Source organism: Myotis lucifugus, unplaced genomic scaffold (genome assembly GCF_000147115.1).
Source record: "Myotis lucifugus unplaced genomic scaffold, Myoluc2.0 scaffold_1028, whole genome shotgun sequence".
Taxonomy (NCBI): Eukaryota; Metazoa; Chordata; class Mammalia; order Chiroptera; family Vespertilionidae; genus Myotis; species Myotis lucifugus.
In genome coordinates, this window is record NW_005872076.1 from 1 (window position 1) to 12,627 (window position 12,627).

The window sequence follows — 12,627 nt, forward strand, 5'->3', positions numbered from 1 at the left end:
CGCACGTGGGGTGAGAGTCCGACAGCAAGAGGCACGCCCAGGACTATCAGCCAGAGTTGGGTTCAGATCTTGTTAAATCTGGGGTTTTAAATACATGGGCTGCCCTGGCCAGGTTGGCTCAGCGGATAGAGCGTTGGCCCTCGGACTGCAGGGCCCCGGGTTCGATTCCCGTCAAGGGCAGGTACCTCGGTTGCAAGTTCTCCAGTCTCGGTTGGGGTGTGTGCAGGAGGCAACCAATGGATGTGTCTCTCTCACATTGATGTTTCTCTCTGTCTCTCCCTCTCCCTTCCACTCTCTCTAAAATCAATGGGGAAAAATATTCTCGGGTGAGGATTAACACACACACGCAAAGTGAAAAGAAATGCTGGGGCTCCTGTGAGGTGCCTCGGGGACCCCCACCCCCACCCCGGTGTGGGAAAACCACTCCAGCCAAGCTGAGGTCCTGGTGGCTTTGGGCTAATGGGTGGCCAGGGTGGGGGCAGAGGTGAGGGGGCGGTTGGCGTGGCTGGGAGGGCTGGGTGACACTGCTCCTCTCTCCTTCCAGCCGCCGCGCCCCCACCCACCTGGGGAGCAGGCTGCAGGTAGAGCTGCCCGGGGCCTTGGGTGCGGGGTGTTTGGGGTGGGTGGGGGCTGCCCTGAGTGCTGTGTGGTGCTCTGGGTCCCCTCCTGTTGGTCCCCTCCTGTCCCTTCCTGGGAACCGCTCCATGCAGGCCCTTCTCACCCACTTTCACTGGACCCACCCTGCTTGTGAGGTTGCAGCGCTAGTCAGCGTCACCCCCACTCTGCAGTGGGTACCCCAAACTGCAAGGTGGGAGGAGGGGCTGGCCAAGGCCCATGAGTTAGTGGCTGCCAGCTGGCCCAGGTCCCTGAGCAAGGTCTCCAGGCCCAGTGCTGGGCTCCCCCCTGAACCCCTGCCAGCCAGGGAGGCGTCCCTGCTTTGGAAAGCAGGGCTGGTAAGCGTCCCTGGAGCCCAGTCCTGGGCCACCCCTCCCTGCGCCGGGAGGGCAGCGGGCCGAGGGACCAGTCCAGAGTCACTTGGGGTGGCCCCTCTGAGGGGCACTGCCACTGGCCACTGCAGACAGACCAGCCCGGGCTCCTGGGTCTGGGGTTCCGAGTGGTCACCTATGGGCAGGCTGCTGGTTGTGGATGGGCACCCCTGTGTCTGAGCTCACCCTGGAGCCCCCCACCCATAGTCAGGCACTGCTGCCTGCCTTTCCGGGAGAGCACACAGTAGGTGCTTCTTGAACACAGACCTGCTGCAGCAGACGGTCCCTCCAGGGGCAGGAAGGAGAGGTGAGAGCAGCTGCCCCTGAGTGAACCCCGAAAGGGGGCCTGCCCACAAGAACCCCATGTGGCGGGAGTCCCCCCATGGCCTATTCTGACAGTGCTCGCAGGTGTATGGGGAGCGATGGCCCAGGGGAGTTCCTGCAGCTTTGCCAGCAGGAGCCCTGGTGGGAGGTGGGCCTGGGGCAGAGCCATAGCCCGTAGAGGCCCAGGGAGGCTGGTGGCCTGTGGTGACAGCCCCGGACAGAGCCTGGTGTCCTTAAGGGTGGACACGGAGGCTCCGCAGACTCCTGAGTCGCCCTCCCGGTCGACGGGGTAGGGGAGCCAGTGCTGTGTTTGCAGCCCTGGGTGACTTCCTTCCCTTTTAAGGATTCAGGAAATCCCGCTCAGCTCCTGCTGTGGTGTCAGATCCTTTTCCACGCCAGGGGGACTGCAGGCCAGCAGGCGTCCTCCCTGGGGAGCACCGTGCCCCCTGCCCCTGTCCCTGTCCCCACCCCCATCCCCACCCCCGAGGTGCAGGCCCAGCCGCCCCAAGGCCATTTCAGCTCCCTTCCCCTCAGTGATGAAAACCTGGGGGTTTCTCTCTTCCAGGGCACAGACAGGCAAATACCAGGATTTTAATTTGGATTTAAGTGCAATTACGGTTCTTCATTTGGATGCGTCATTAGTCACGCTGCCCCTAGTGAGAGATTGTGCGTTTTCCCACCAGCTCCGAGGCTGCTAATAAAGTTCTGCGGACGTGCAAATATTTACCGCGAGCACTGAGGCAGGGGTGGGAATGGCATGCTGCTAATTAAAAAACTCCCCCGCCCGGTGCACACACCTCCTCCCAGGGCAACTATCTGTGGGGAGGGAGGAGACACAGGCCGGTGTTTTGAGTAACAACACATGAGCTGCTTCAGAACCATTTGGTCCAGGGCCAGAGAAGCTGGGAGGAGGGGACAGCCCCGAGCAGAACCTAGGCCGGAGGACAGGGCGGCTCCAGTGCCTTCGAGGGCGTGGCAGTCCCGTTGTAAGATCGGGGGTGTGCCAAGGTCTCCCTGGTGGGACCCTGCCACATTTTGGGGGCCACCGTGAGAGGGTGATGAGCAGGAGGGGCCCCCAGGCATGGCTGCTGCTGCCTGGCCCCTGGCCCTGCCCTGGCCAGCCTCCTCCCCTCCAGCGTTTGTTGGGGAAACTCAACAGGCTGCTGATTTATGGGACGTTCCCCTGCATATTATCTGCCCAACAGAGTTCCCTCCGCCTTTGAAGTAGGAAAGGGTGCTTGGGCCAGAAATGACACGTGGCTTCTGCTCGGCTGGCCCACGGGGCCTGCGCGGATTGGGCATGGCCCCCGGGTTCTCTCCCTCTCCGGGCCTGGGTCCCAGCCCCCAGCCCTGCCTGGAGGGGTGGGGAGGGTGTTGCTTTGTCCTGAAAGAAACTTACATAAGGCCAGTTACGTGTGTATGTGTGTTCATTCATTCATTCCTTCACTCACTCACTCACTACTCCCACTTGCATTCGCCCCTCTCTCCCTCCAGAGGGGCGCTGTGGGGGGCGCCCTGAGCAGGGCCTTGTGGGGGGGTGCCCTGAGGCGAGCCCCAGCACCTGTGGGAGGCAGGAAGACTTCCTGTGGATTTGGGCCTCAGGGGCTGGAGAGGGGGTCCTTGGGAGTGTGGAGAACCCAAAGGTGGGAAGCTGGAGCAGAGGAACAAAGGTCCAGGGGTGGGAGAGCTGCACCCCATTCACTCACCCACTCACCTGTTTATTCAGCTGCTCAACAAACGTTTGTGCAGCTCACAGCGGGGAGCACCATGAAGCGCCTGCCTGGATGGGATGTAAAGGGCCACAGCACGGGGTGGGGGTGGGGGGGGTGGGGAGGGTGCCCAGGGCAGACCCGAGCCCAGAGGGAGGAGCCACTCCTAGGGCCTGGGCAAGTCCTGATGGGCACCGACCTCAGCCACCCACCCCCCGCCCACCACTCGCTGCCCGCCTGTATCCTCACCCTAACCTCCCCCCCTCTCCCCTGCAGCAGGCGAAATCTGGAGAGTTCCGGACGCTGCGGAAAGGCTTCTCCCCGTACCACTCGGAGTCCCAGCTCGCCAGCCTGCCCCCCTCCTACCAGGACGCCCTGCAGAACGTAAGTGCCCCTCCCCCAAGAGCCCCCCTGTCCCCTTGTGGACCTGGCACCTCTGGAACCCTTGGTCCACATGCCAGGGGAGGGGTGAGGCTCGGACCGGCTAGTGACTTGCCGGGGCCTCGGACAGTGGCCGAGCTGGGTCAGGGGAGAGCAGCGGGTCAGGCTTGGCCTTCCTCACTCCCCCGCCTTCTTTCTCGCAAGGGGCCTGGGCTCCAGGACCCTCCGGGCTCGTAAGGGCCCAGTGTGGTGGTTGGAGGTGGAGGCCCAACTCATGGTGATGTGTGGCAGCACCGGGCAGTGTCCAGAGGCCACGAGAGCGGCTGCCCAGGCCTAGCCATCGTCCGACCGTGCAACTCGGTGGCCTGTGTCATCCCTGGGACACACAGCAGCGAGAGGGTGCGGCTGGCCCTTGGGGTGGGCTGGGTGTATATATGTCCGGTCACTGCCCTGGCTCTGTAACAGGGTGGGTGTGTGGATCATGGACCTCATTTACCCTCCGGGCCTCCAAGGTTCTCCTGGGCTCTGACCAGCCCCGAAGGGAAGGGAGGGGCGGGGGGGAGGGGCAGCTCTCTGGGACATGGATGGCTGTCCTGGGGTAGATGTGTCTGTCAGACTGTGTGACATCCTGTGACCACATACACGGACCTCCAGGGGCAGAGAGCCCATGAGCGATGGCCAGGAACTGGGAGGAGGGGAAGTGGGGGGCTAGGGGTGTGGGGCTTCTCTCTGGGTGATGGGAGTTTCCTCTTGTGGGGACTGCACACATCTGTGGATGCGCTAAACACCAATAGGCACTCACCCTCCCGAGCTCCGAAGACGATCGTAACAAGAGCGGCCAGCGTTTACCGAGTGTCGGCTGCGTGCGGTGGGCTCACCACGCACTCCAGCCACAGCAAGGCAGGGAGGGCAGGTGGGCCGGACTCCGGCCCCGGGTCCTGGTCCTGCTTCTCCCCCCACCCACCCTGCCAGCAGGGATGCTCAGGGCTCCTCTGCAGAGCTGTCCTGGCTTTGCAGCGGCTGCTGCCGGGCGTCTGGTCTCTCCTGAGGCCCCCGCACCTGGCCCAGGAATGTAGCTGCTGACGCTGTGCAGAGAGCAAGGCCCGTCGGCAGCAGATGCTCCAGATGTTTATCCAGGAGCCTGTGGCTGAACCAGGGTCCAATCCTGCATGAGTAAGGGCCCCGAAAAGCCAGTGACACCCACCGGGTGGCCCCTCCACTCCTGCATCCCCCCGCCCAGCTCTGTCCATTCTGACGGCGCACAGTGATGGAACGCTGTGTCCCCAAGCCTCTCAGGGGCCTGCAAACTATAAAGTGCTGTGCACCTGGCTGGCTGCTGGGATGTGCGGCGGGATGTGAGCAGAGGGAGCCGGGGTGGGTGGCCAAGGTTGTGTGGCTATTGGGACTCCCATTCCTACCCCCCTCCCCCTCCCCTGCCCCTATAGGTTTGCCTAGGCTGCACACTTCCTGTTAGTGGAGACATAAAAACTACTGTGGACCCCTGTGACAGCGCCATGTTTCTGAGGTCCACCCGCGCTGTAGGGCGTATCAGTCCTTTGGTCCTTTTCGTTGTTGAGTGATAGTCCATTGCGTGGGTGTACATTTTTTTATTCATTTACCAATGGCTACATATTTGGGTTGTTTCCATTTTCTGCCTATTGTGAATGGTGCTGCTGAGAGCATTTCTGGGCAGGACGTGGGCACATAGGTTTCCAGTTCTCTCAGGTAGACACTAGTCTCCTGTCTTTTGGCCCCTGCTCTGGAGTCCCACAGACCCGGGTTCGAGGCTCAGCCCCTTGTTTGCTAGCTGCTTGGCCTTGGCAAGTCATTCAGCCTCACTCTCCTCATCTGTGCAATGGGCATGTAAAAAGCTAGTGTCTGCCCAGAGGGCTGTAGTAAGAACCCAGAGGGCAGAGGAAGCGTGTGTCCTGAGCTCTCCCGTCTGTGGTCCTCCTCTTCCGGGGCTGCTGTGCTTGGGGAATGCCCCGGAGGTAACAGCCCTGATGGCATATTATTTGTACACATTATGTATCCAGTGGTGGCTTCATTTACAGGGTTCCCATGGCCATACTCTGGCAGCCTGGCATGCCGGCCAGGAGAGGGCTGCATGGCACAGCCTTCCTCGGCCACTCCTGGCTTCCCTCCTGCCTCTGCTCGGGGAATCAGCCTCCTTACCGAGCAGGTAGTTCAGGGAGTCCCAGGTACAGACAGGACTTGAGGCCACAGGTGCCAAAGGCCAGGTGCCTGGCTGTACAGTGTGTGTGTGTGGCTGTCGCCCCCTCCTGGCCGGTGCGGGCAGTGCAGCCTTCTGCCTCGGGTCGCTCACAGTGTGGCCTGCCTTCCACCTGCCCCCAATCCCCCACCCCAGAGCTTCCAGATCTTTTTGGTTCCCCCATATGACAGACCTGGCCTGGGCAGCAGAGGCCAGGCAGCCTGGACTGCTGTTAGGGAAACGGCTGCATCCCAGGGCGCTACACGCACCCTGGTACACAAGTACCCTTTGCGTTGTCCAGCCAAGGCACAGAGTGAGTCGGGCCCAGCCTTCCCAGACCCCAAGGCCGTGGTTCCCTGCCTCCCTGGAGCCAGCAGTAGTGGGGAGAGTGCAGGGGAATTGGCTGCCTAGGCCCTGAGGGTGTCTGCAGGGCATGGCCTCGATGGGCAGAATCCCAGGGTAGTGGCCCTCAGCCAACCTCCCCTCGTCTTCCCTGCTCACATGCTCCCGTGCAGGCTGGGCAGTCTCGGTGCTCTCTGTTCCCTCTCAGGCCCACTCTCAGCGCTTTCTGAGCACCTGGCTCCTATGGGCCCTGGGACCCCACCCTTGAGGCCTGGGGCCCCCACCCCATGAGGCCTCTTTGTCTTTGAGTTTTCCCGTGGGGCCCTGAATGCAGGCTCCTTCTTGCAGCCTGAGGCAGAAGCCCTGCCCCCCCCCTGGCCCCCCCCTTCCCCCCCCCCCCCCCCCGGCCACCTGGGCCAGTGACCCTTGTCGGGAGGAAGCTGGGGAGGCCATGGGCAGACACTGGCTCTGCCACAGATGGGCAGGGCGCTGGGGGATGGACCCCCTCCTCGGCTCATCCCCTGCTGCTCCCCCAAGCTGATATGGGAGTTGGGTGCCTAATTGCCAGTTAGAGTGTTTGCCGAATCTGGTGGCCAGACGGCCTGGAGGCAGGGCTCAGGGCTGGAAGACTTGTAACCCCGGGCCTGGGGGGTGGAGTTAAGGTGAGTCACCCACTGGCAGCTGGGGGAGCAGGAGGGGGCTTTGGGATCAGGACACCTAGGGTTGGCGAGGTGACCTTGGTGAGTCTCTGCCCTCTCTGAGGGAGTCCCAGGTACAGACAGGACATGAGGCTTTCTTTGCACAACGGATAATAGGCCTCCAGGTGTGCTGCATGGGGAGCCTGTGGGGCGTGGTGGGTGCTGCTCCTCGGCCCTGGCCTGGCCCTCATCCTGCCGCCTCTCCCAACACCTGCCCCCATTTCCTGCCTAGCCCCTGGCCCCACAGCATCAGGGACCTCACTCAGAGCTGGTCACACCCGCGGCCGCCACCTGGGTCTGTCTATTCAGGGTGAGCTAAGCCTCATGATTCCCTCCCACAGGGCCCAGCCTGCCCGGTACCCGAGCTGTCCTCACCCCCCTCCACCGGCTACAGCCCCGCAGGACAGAAGCCCGAGGCTGTCGTGCATGCAATGAAGGTGAGGGCCAGGCCCTGCCCACCCTCACCCAGGTCCCACTCCCTCAGAAGCCCGATCCCTGGTGTGATGCGGGATGGGGGACCTCTTTGGGGGCACCTGAGCAGCAGGGTGGGACCTGTGTGGGGACTGGGTGGCTGTGACTGCCTGGAACACTGTCGGGGAGGGACTCAAAGATGCCGGGTGCCCATAGCAAGTGTGTCACCTGTCTGCCGTCCCTGCAACTGGGGAAACTGAGGCCTGGGGGTGGGGGAGGGCAGGCACTCCCTCAAGGTTGGAGTCATGGCAGGACGGGCCAGGTAGGAGCAAAGCCCAGGCCTCCCAGGCCCAGCCGCTGCTCAGGTGCAGGGCCTTCCTGCTCAGGGCCGCCAGCTGCAGGTCCTGAAGACGCGCTCCTGCCTCCAGGGGGCACATCTCCCGCTCCTGCGCCCCTCATCTCCTCCCATTCCCCTTCCCCCCGTGCGTGTGCCACGGTTGCCACATGCACACATGTGTGCACACCCCATGTGCATGAGTGGGGGTGTCCTCGGTCCTCCTGCTCATTAAGCACAAGCTGGGCCCTGGTCAGAGCGAGTCCACCTGTCGGAGGGCGGCCCTGCCCCCAGGTGACCGACCCCTCCTCAGCTCGGCCCCCAGTGAAAGGGGTGCGGCTTCCCTTGTGTGGTGGGTGCAGTGTCACTGGGTGAGGGGAGAGGACACAGTGAGGAGGGATGGCCTGCCCCTCAGGTCTCCACACCGCTGACCCGGGCCCTGTTCCCCGCAGGTCCTGGAGGTGCACGAGAACCTGGACCGGCAGCTCCAGGACAGCTGCGAGGAGGACCTGAGTGAGAAGGAGAAGGCCATTGTCCGCGAGATGTGCAACGTGAGGCGCTTCTCGGGCCAGGGTCGGGGGGCGTCCTGGCCGGACACTGGGAGTTGCTACCTTCCCCGGGGGAAAGGATGGTGACCTGGAGGGCTGGCTGGAGGCACTGGAGCCTGGGAGCGCTGGCCTGGCCTCATCCCCACCCCCACCCCGAGAATGAATGGGGTCCCTGATCTCAGGGTCTGTCCATCCCGGGAATGTGCCTCTGGCCCCCAGGACTGGTCTTGTTTACCCCTCATGTCCTGCCCCTCAGCCCCGGTCCCAGGTGTCTGGCTCCTGGCCTCCCAGCTGGGTGGTGGCCCTGGTGACTGCTGGTGCTTAGCCTGAGGTGCAGGTGGCACCCCCACTCTGTGGGCCTGCAGGGCTGGGGCTGCCTTTGTTCTGGAAGCTGGCTGCCCCTGACCCACCTCATCAACATGGATCCCCTCTGGACCCTTGAAGGAGCCAGAGGGAAGGGTGGTTCGCAGGGGCTGAACTGGGGTCTCCCATGGAGTGGGGTGTTCTGAACCCCCTCCTATGCTGCCTTCTGAGTCCATGGGCCCCACTGGACAGCTGCGAGGCTGAGCCCACACCCTAGTGGTGACCTGCTCAGGATGGCAGGTGTGGCCATGAGGATGGACATGCAAAGACCTGGCCTGAGTGTTTCCAAGCTTTACGTGGCCTCAGTCCCCCCCTGGCCCATGGCTCTGGGATGTGTGCACAGGCCAGCTGGCGGGCTTGGGCTGGCCCTGCCGTCACATCTCGCCTCTCCCCGCAGGTGGTCTGGAGAAAGCTGGGAGACGCCGCCAGCTCCAAGCCCTCCATCCGGCAGCACCTGTCTGGGAACCAGTTCAAGGGGCCTTTGTAGGCCTCTCCTCCGTGGACGTGGACTGTCCCTGCCTGGGATCCCCCCAGGGGAGTGGCAGGCCTTCCGGCTGAGCCTCCGTCTTCTTCTTCTGTGATGAATTGTACATAGGATGCTGCCTGCTGTGGCTCGGCAGCCATGGGTGTGGCCCCTGCTGGCCGGGCCTCCATCTCCACATCTCACACCAGCAAACTGGGAGGCGAGACGCTGGCTGTCCCGCAGCACAGCAGCCCGGACGGCCCGTTCCCACTCTGGGCCAGGCTTCAGGCTCGCTGTGCGAGAACGGAAGGCTGCTCTGAGCTGCCCAGCGCAGGGATCATGCCAGGCTGCGCCCAGCACCTCACCAAGCCCTCCATCCTCTGGCTGCCACCACACTGGACAAAGGCCACTGGCAGCTGGACCCGGTGCAGGGGCACCCCTTCCCATCCACCCGCTGTGACTTGAACGCTGGCTCCCCAAGCACTGAGTCCCAAGAGCCACGGGCAGGGGAGCTCCCCAGCCCTTCCTCTGGCCTGTGCCCAGTCCCCTCCTGCCAGCTGCCGCCTGTTTTTAGAATCCACCCCTCCCCTCTCCCCCCAGTGTCACCCTGCCCTGTGCCAGGTGTGCCCTATATTTTGGGGACCCTCCGCTTCCATGGTTCACTCTGGGCCAGGAACACAGGAAGGCTGAGTGCAGAGTCCCCGGCTGAGCCCCACGAGTCCCCCTCTCCGATGGGTAGCACTGGTCATGGCTGGGCCTCCGGCCCACTGTGGTGTCCCCCCCGGAACCTGGCCCCATCCTCAGTCACTGTGGACAGAGCCGCATGGCTGCAGTGACAGGAGTTCTGTCCCCCTTGGAAGGAGCCTGACCTGGCTCTGGCTTTAATTTGCTGTGTGACCTTCAGCAAGTCACTCAGCCTCTTCAGGCCCGTGGTGCACAGTGAGGTCTCAGGTCCTCTTAGCCGGGCTCATGGTAGAGGCCATCACTGTAGTCAGCTGTGCTCACCTGCTGGAGAGGCTGCTGGGGGCCGGGCGGGGGCGAGGCCCGAGCTGAGTTCTGCTGCTTCGCTGCCTCCTCCAGGGGACAGTCCCTCTCCTCTCCGAGCCTGTGTCCTCCGAGGGAGCATGGGAGCATGAGGGTCTCCTTGCAGACTCTGGGGGACTAATGTGACTTTCATTGTAAATGACCATATATCAGTGGTAAAGTGCAGTATGGAGATTTTCACATTCATGTGAGGAAAATGAGTTGAGAGGGGGTAGGCGGTCGCTGGCATGACAGGGGAGGCCCCAGAACTTGGCAGGCCGGCCAGGCCACACTGTCAATGCGGTTGCAAGGCCTGTCCACTCACCCCATCAGCTCGTCCATCCTCGGACTCCCAGGTCCTGAGGGCTGCCCGCGGCCTTGTGCGGCTGGTACGGAAGAGCCCGAGGCCATCTTTGCATCAGGCAGCCTCGTCCAGGCCCCTGTGAGGGACGGGAACCAGGACCGGGCAGTTCCTACCGTCACCTGCCATTGGCGCCCTTGGGTTGTACACTCAGGGCAAAGGCTCTCGGTCCTCCTTGTGCCCGGGGGTGCGAGTGGGTGCTGCCCTGGGCATTACCGGGAGCGGCTTTCGAAGGCCCTTCCATCAGGTCGGACGGGAGCTCCCTGTCACATGGTGGTGGGTGACTCCTGCACCAGGGGGCCGCCAGCTGGGGTCAGAGGCCCCCCTCTGGTCGTGGAGTCCAAAGAAACACAAGCGGCCGAGGGGGAAGGGGCCATCTGGGTGGGCTCCATGTCCGGGAGCCCATTTGCCATGTTTGGATCAGGTCGGCTTTGCCACGACTGAAAATAAGCAATAAGGAAGGCCTCCTGGTACCTGCAGACGCTGCACAGCGGCCCGGGGACAGCGTCACAGGGAAGTGACCCTGTCCCCGGACTGCGGAGATGTCCAGGGAGGAGGTGGAGCGGGCCGTGGAGACCTTCCTGCCCGTCCCTGAACCAATCCTGTGTGGGACGGCTTTCAGGGATGGAACTGTACCTGTGACAGCCATCTCCCAACATAACATGCTGTTAGAAAAGCCAGCAGCAGAGCAGCGCTGCCTGACCCCACTGGGTCGTTCGCAGTTGCAGGGGAGCTCACAAGCTGGGGGGCTCCCATGGGCCTCACTACCGGGGCAGCCAGGGGGGTGCCAGCTCTGCCACTAACGGGTGTGTAGGTGACACTGGGTGACCGTCCGCCCCTGGAGCCTCAGCTTTGAGCTCAGGGTGGGAGGGGTGTGCTGACCTGGGTGTCCTTTCATAAAGGCCCCTTTGCTTTCCAAACCCTCCGCTTCTAGATCCCGCAGCCACGGGGACACCTGCGCCGTGGCCTGTTCCCACTGTGACGGAGCCCACCCTCAGCCTCCCCCGGGGGCCAGGCCCATCCTGGGATCGCCATCTGCTGGCCACTCTTCAGGGTGGTGCGTTTTTATCCAGAAGTGATTAGCTACACATCAGTGTTTAAAGAGAAAAAGTGACCTTTTTTTTCTTGAAAACTTGAGAGGAAACAAAATACTACTGATTTTTTTTTTTTTTTTTTTTAAGAAACAGTGCATGACTGCGGAGCGGGAGAGGTGTATATTTTCATAATGTGGGAGACTGGGCTGCTCTCCGGACCTGGTGGAACGTCTGGTTCCCGTCCCCGGGCCGCAGCCATGCTCTGTCTTCTGTAGGACGTGACCTCCTGAGAACGGCCAGCCCTGCCCTGCCCGGCTCGGTCCATTTCTACCTTCTATTGAACCACTTTGATTTGGGGAGAGAAAAAGAAATAGAACTTTTTGATAGTGTGGTAAAAACATTGAACTATTTTAGTAAAAGGTAACAGAGAAGACTGTGACAGTGTATACTTTGCGCTAGATAAATAAAGGCTCTTTGCAAGCCTCCATGGTGGTGTGCAGTGTGTTTGTCTCAGGCGATGGCTCGTTGGGCAGAGGGCCATGGCCCCTGGGAGCATTTCAGGTGGGGCTGCAGCCAGCACACAGCGTCCCCATTTGGGCCACTAACTGTTACTCAAGGGGCCTCTGCCTACTCCTTAGGCCAGAAATGGAAAGGATTTCAAATTCAAACCCTCATCTAACCTAGGAACCTCAGAGGCTGGCCCATGAGGGTGCTGCCCAGGAGATGTGGGTGAGGCTTGGCGGGCAGCGAGGCCCTCTGGGGTCCAGAAGGCGATCACACCCAGGGGCTACTGCAGGCCCCAAGCTCTGTCAGTAACAAAGTTTCAGAACTGCTTTTATTTGGATAACTGACTGAAGGAGTCTCCTGTGTAACCAAGATGGAAGTCACAGTATGTTGTTACATTCACACTTAAAAAATCTCTATGTACAGGAACTTGCAGATCGATGTAAACATACATCACTTCCCAAGTACATTCCTCCCCTTCTTCCCGGAGGAAAAAGAAAAAAAGCCATCCAACCAGGCAACCCCTTCAAAATAACTTTAATACAAAGATGTAAATATCTCTAAATCAAAAAGCTTCTTCTGACCGACTGGGTGTCATGGAAGAGAACACGGAATGGAAGTGATGACGACAGCTTGACTTCAGATGGAACTGGACTGTTTAAAACTGCGTATCCAGGAAAAATAGGCACTGATTTCTAGAAGGAAATTCACTCCTTACGGAAGCTATTTATTGAGCCAATATGGCTGGTTAACATTTTCACTAGTATAGTCACCCAGTGCAGGACGCGGCCCTCAGCCGACACCAGCACAGCTGGGCGGCCCGGGCACTGCCGAGGCTGTCCCCACTCCGGGCCTGGAGGACCATCTGATCCATCTCCCGGGCCTGGTCCATGTCTTCCCATACTGCAACTGTCCAGCATTATACAAGGTACCC

The 12,627-nt window shown here is 61.6% G+C and overlaps 1 protein-coding gene and 1 long non-coding RNA gene across 2 annotated transcripts; one reads left to right on the forward strand and one right to left on the reverse strand.

Annotated features, from left to right (window-relative positions):
- Positions 1-3,295: 3,295 nt before the first annotated feature.
- On the forward strand, positions 3,296-9,484 carry CCDC85C (coiled-coil domain containing 85C; the record flags this gene model as incomplete). Its single annotated transcript, XM_006107139.3, has 4 exons — positions 3,296-3,403; positions 6,994-7,089; positions 7,850-7,948; positions 8,706-9,484. Coding segments are annotated over 4 exons (393 nt in total), but the record flags the coding sequence as incomplete, so codon positions are not given.
- A 2,728-nt stretch (positions 9,485-12,212) lies between these two features.
- Positions 12,213-12,621, reverse strand: LOC111824244. Its single transcript, XR_002827314.1, has 2 exons — positions 12,467-12,621; positions 12,213-12,357 (listed from the first exon to the last, which is right to left on the reverse strand). It is a non-coding gene; the product is annotated as an uncharacterized LOC111824244 (long non-coding RNA).
- Between the last annotated feature and the right edge of the window lie 6 nt (positions 12,622-12,627).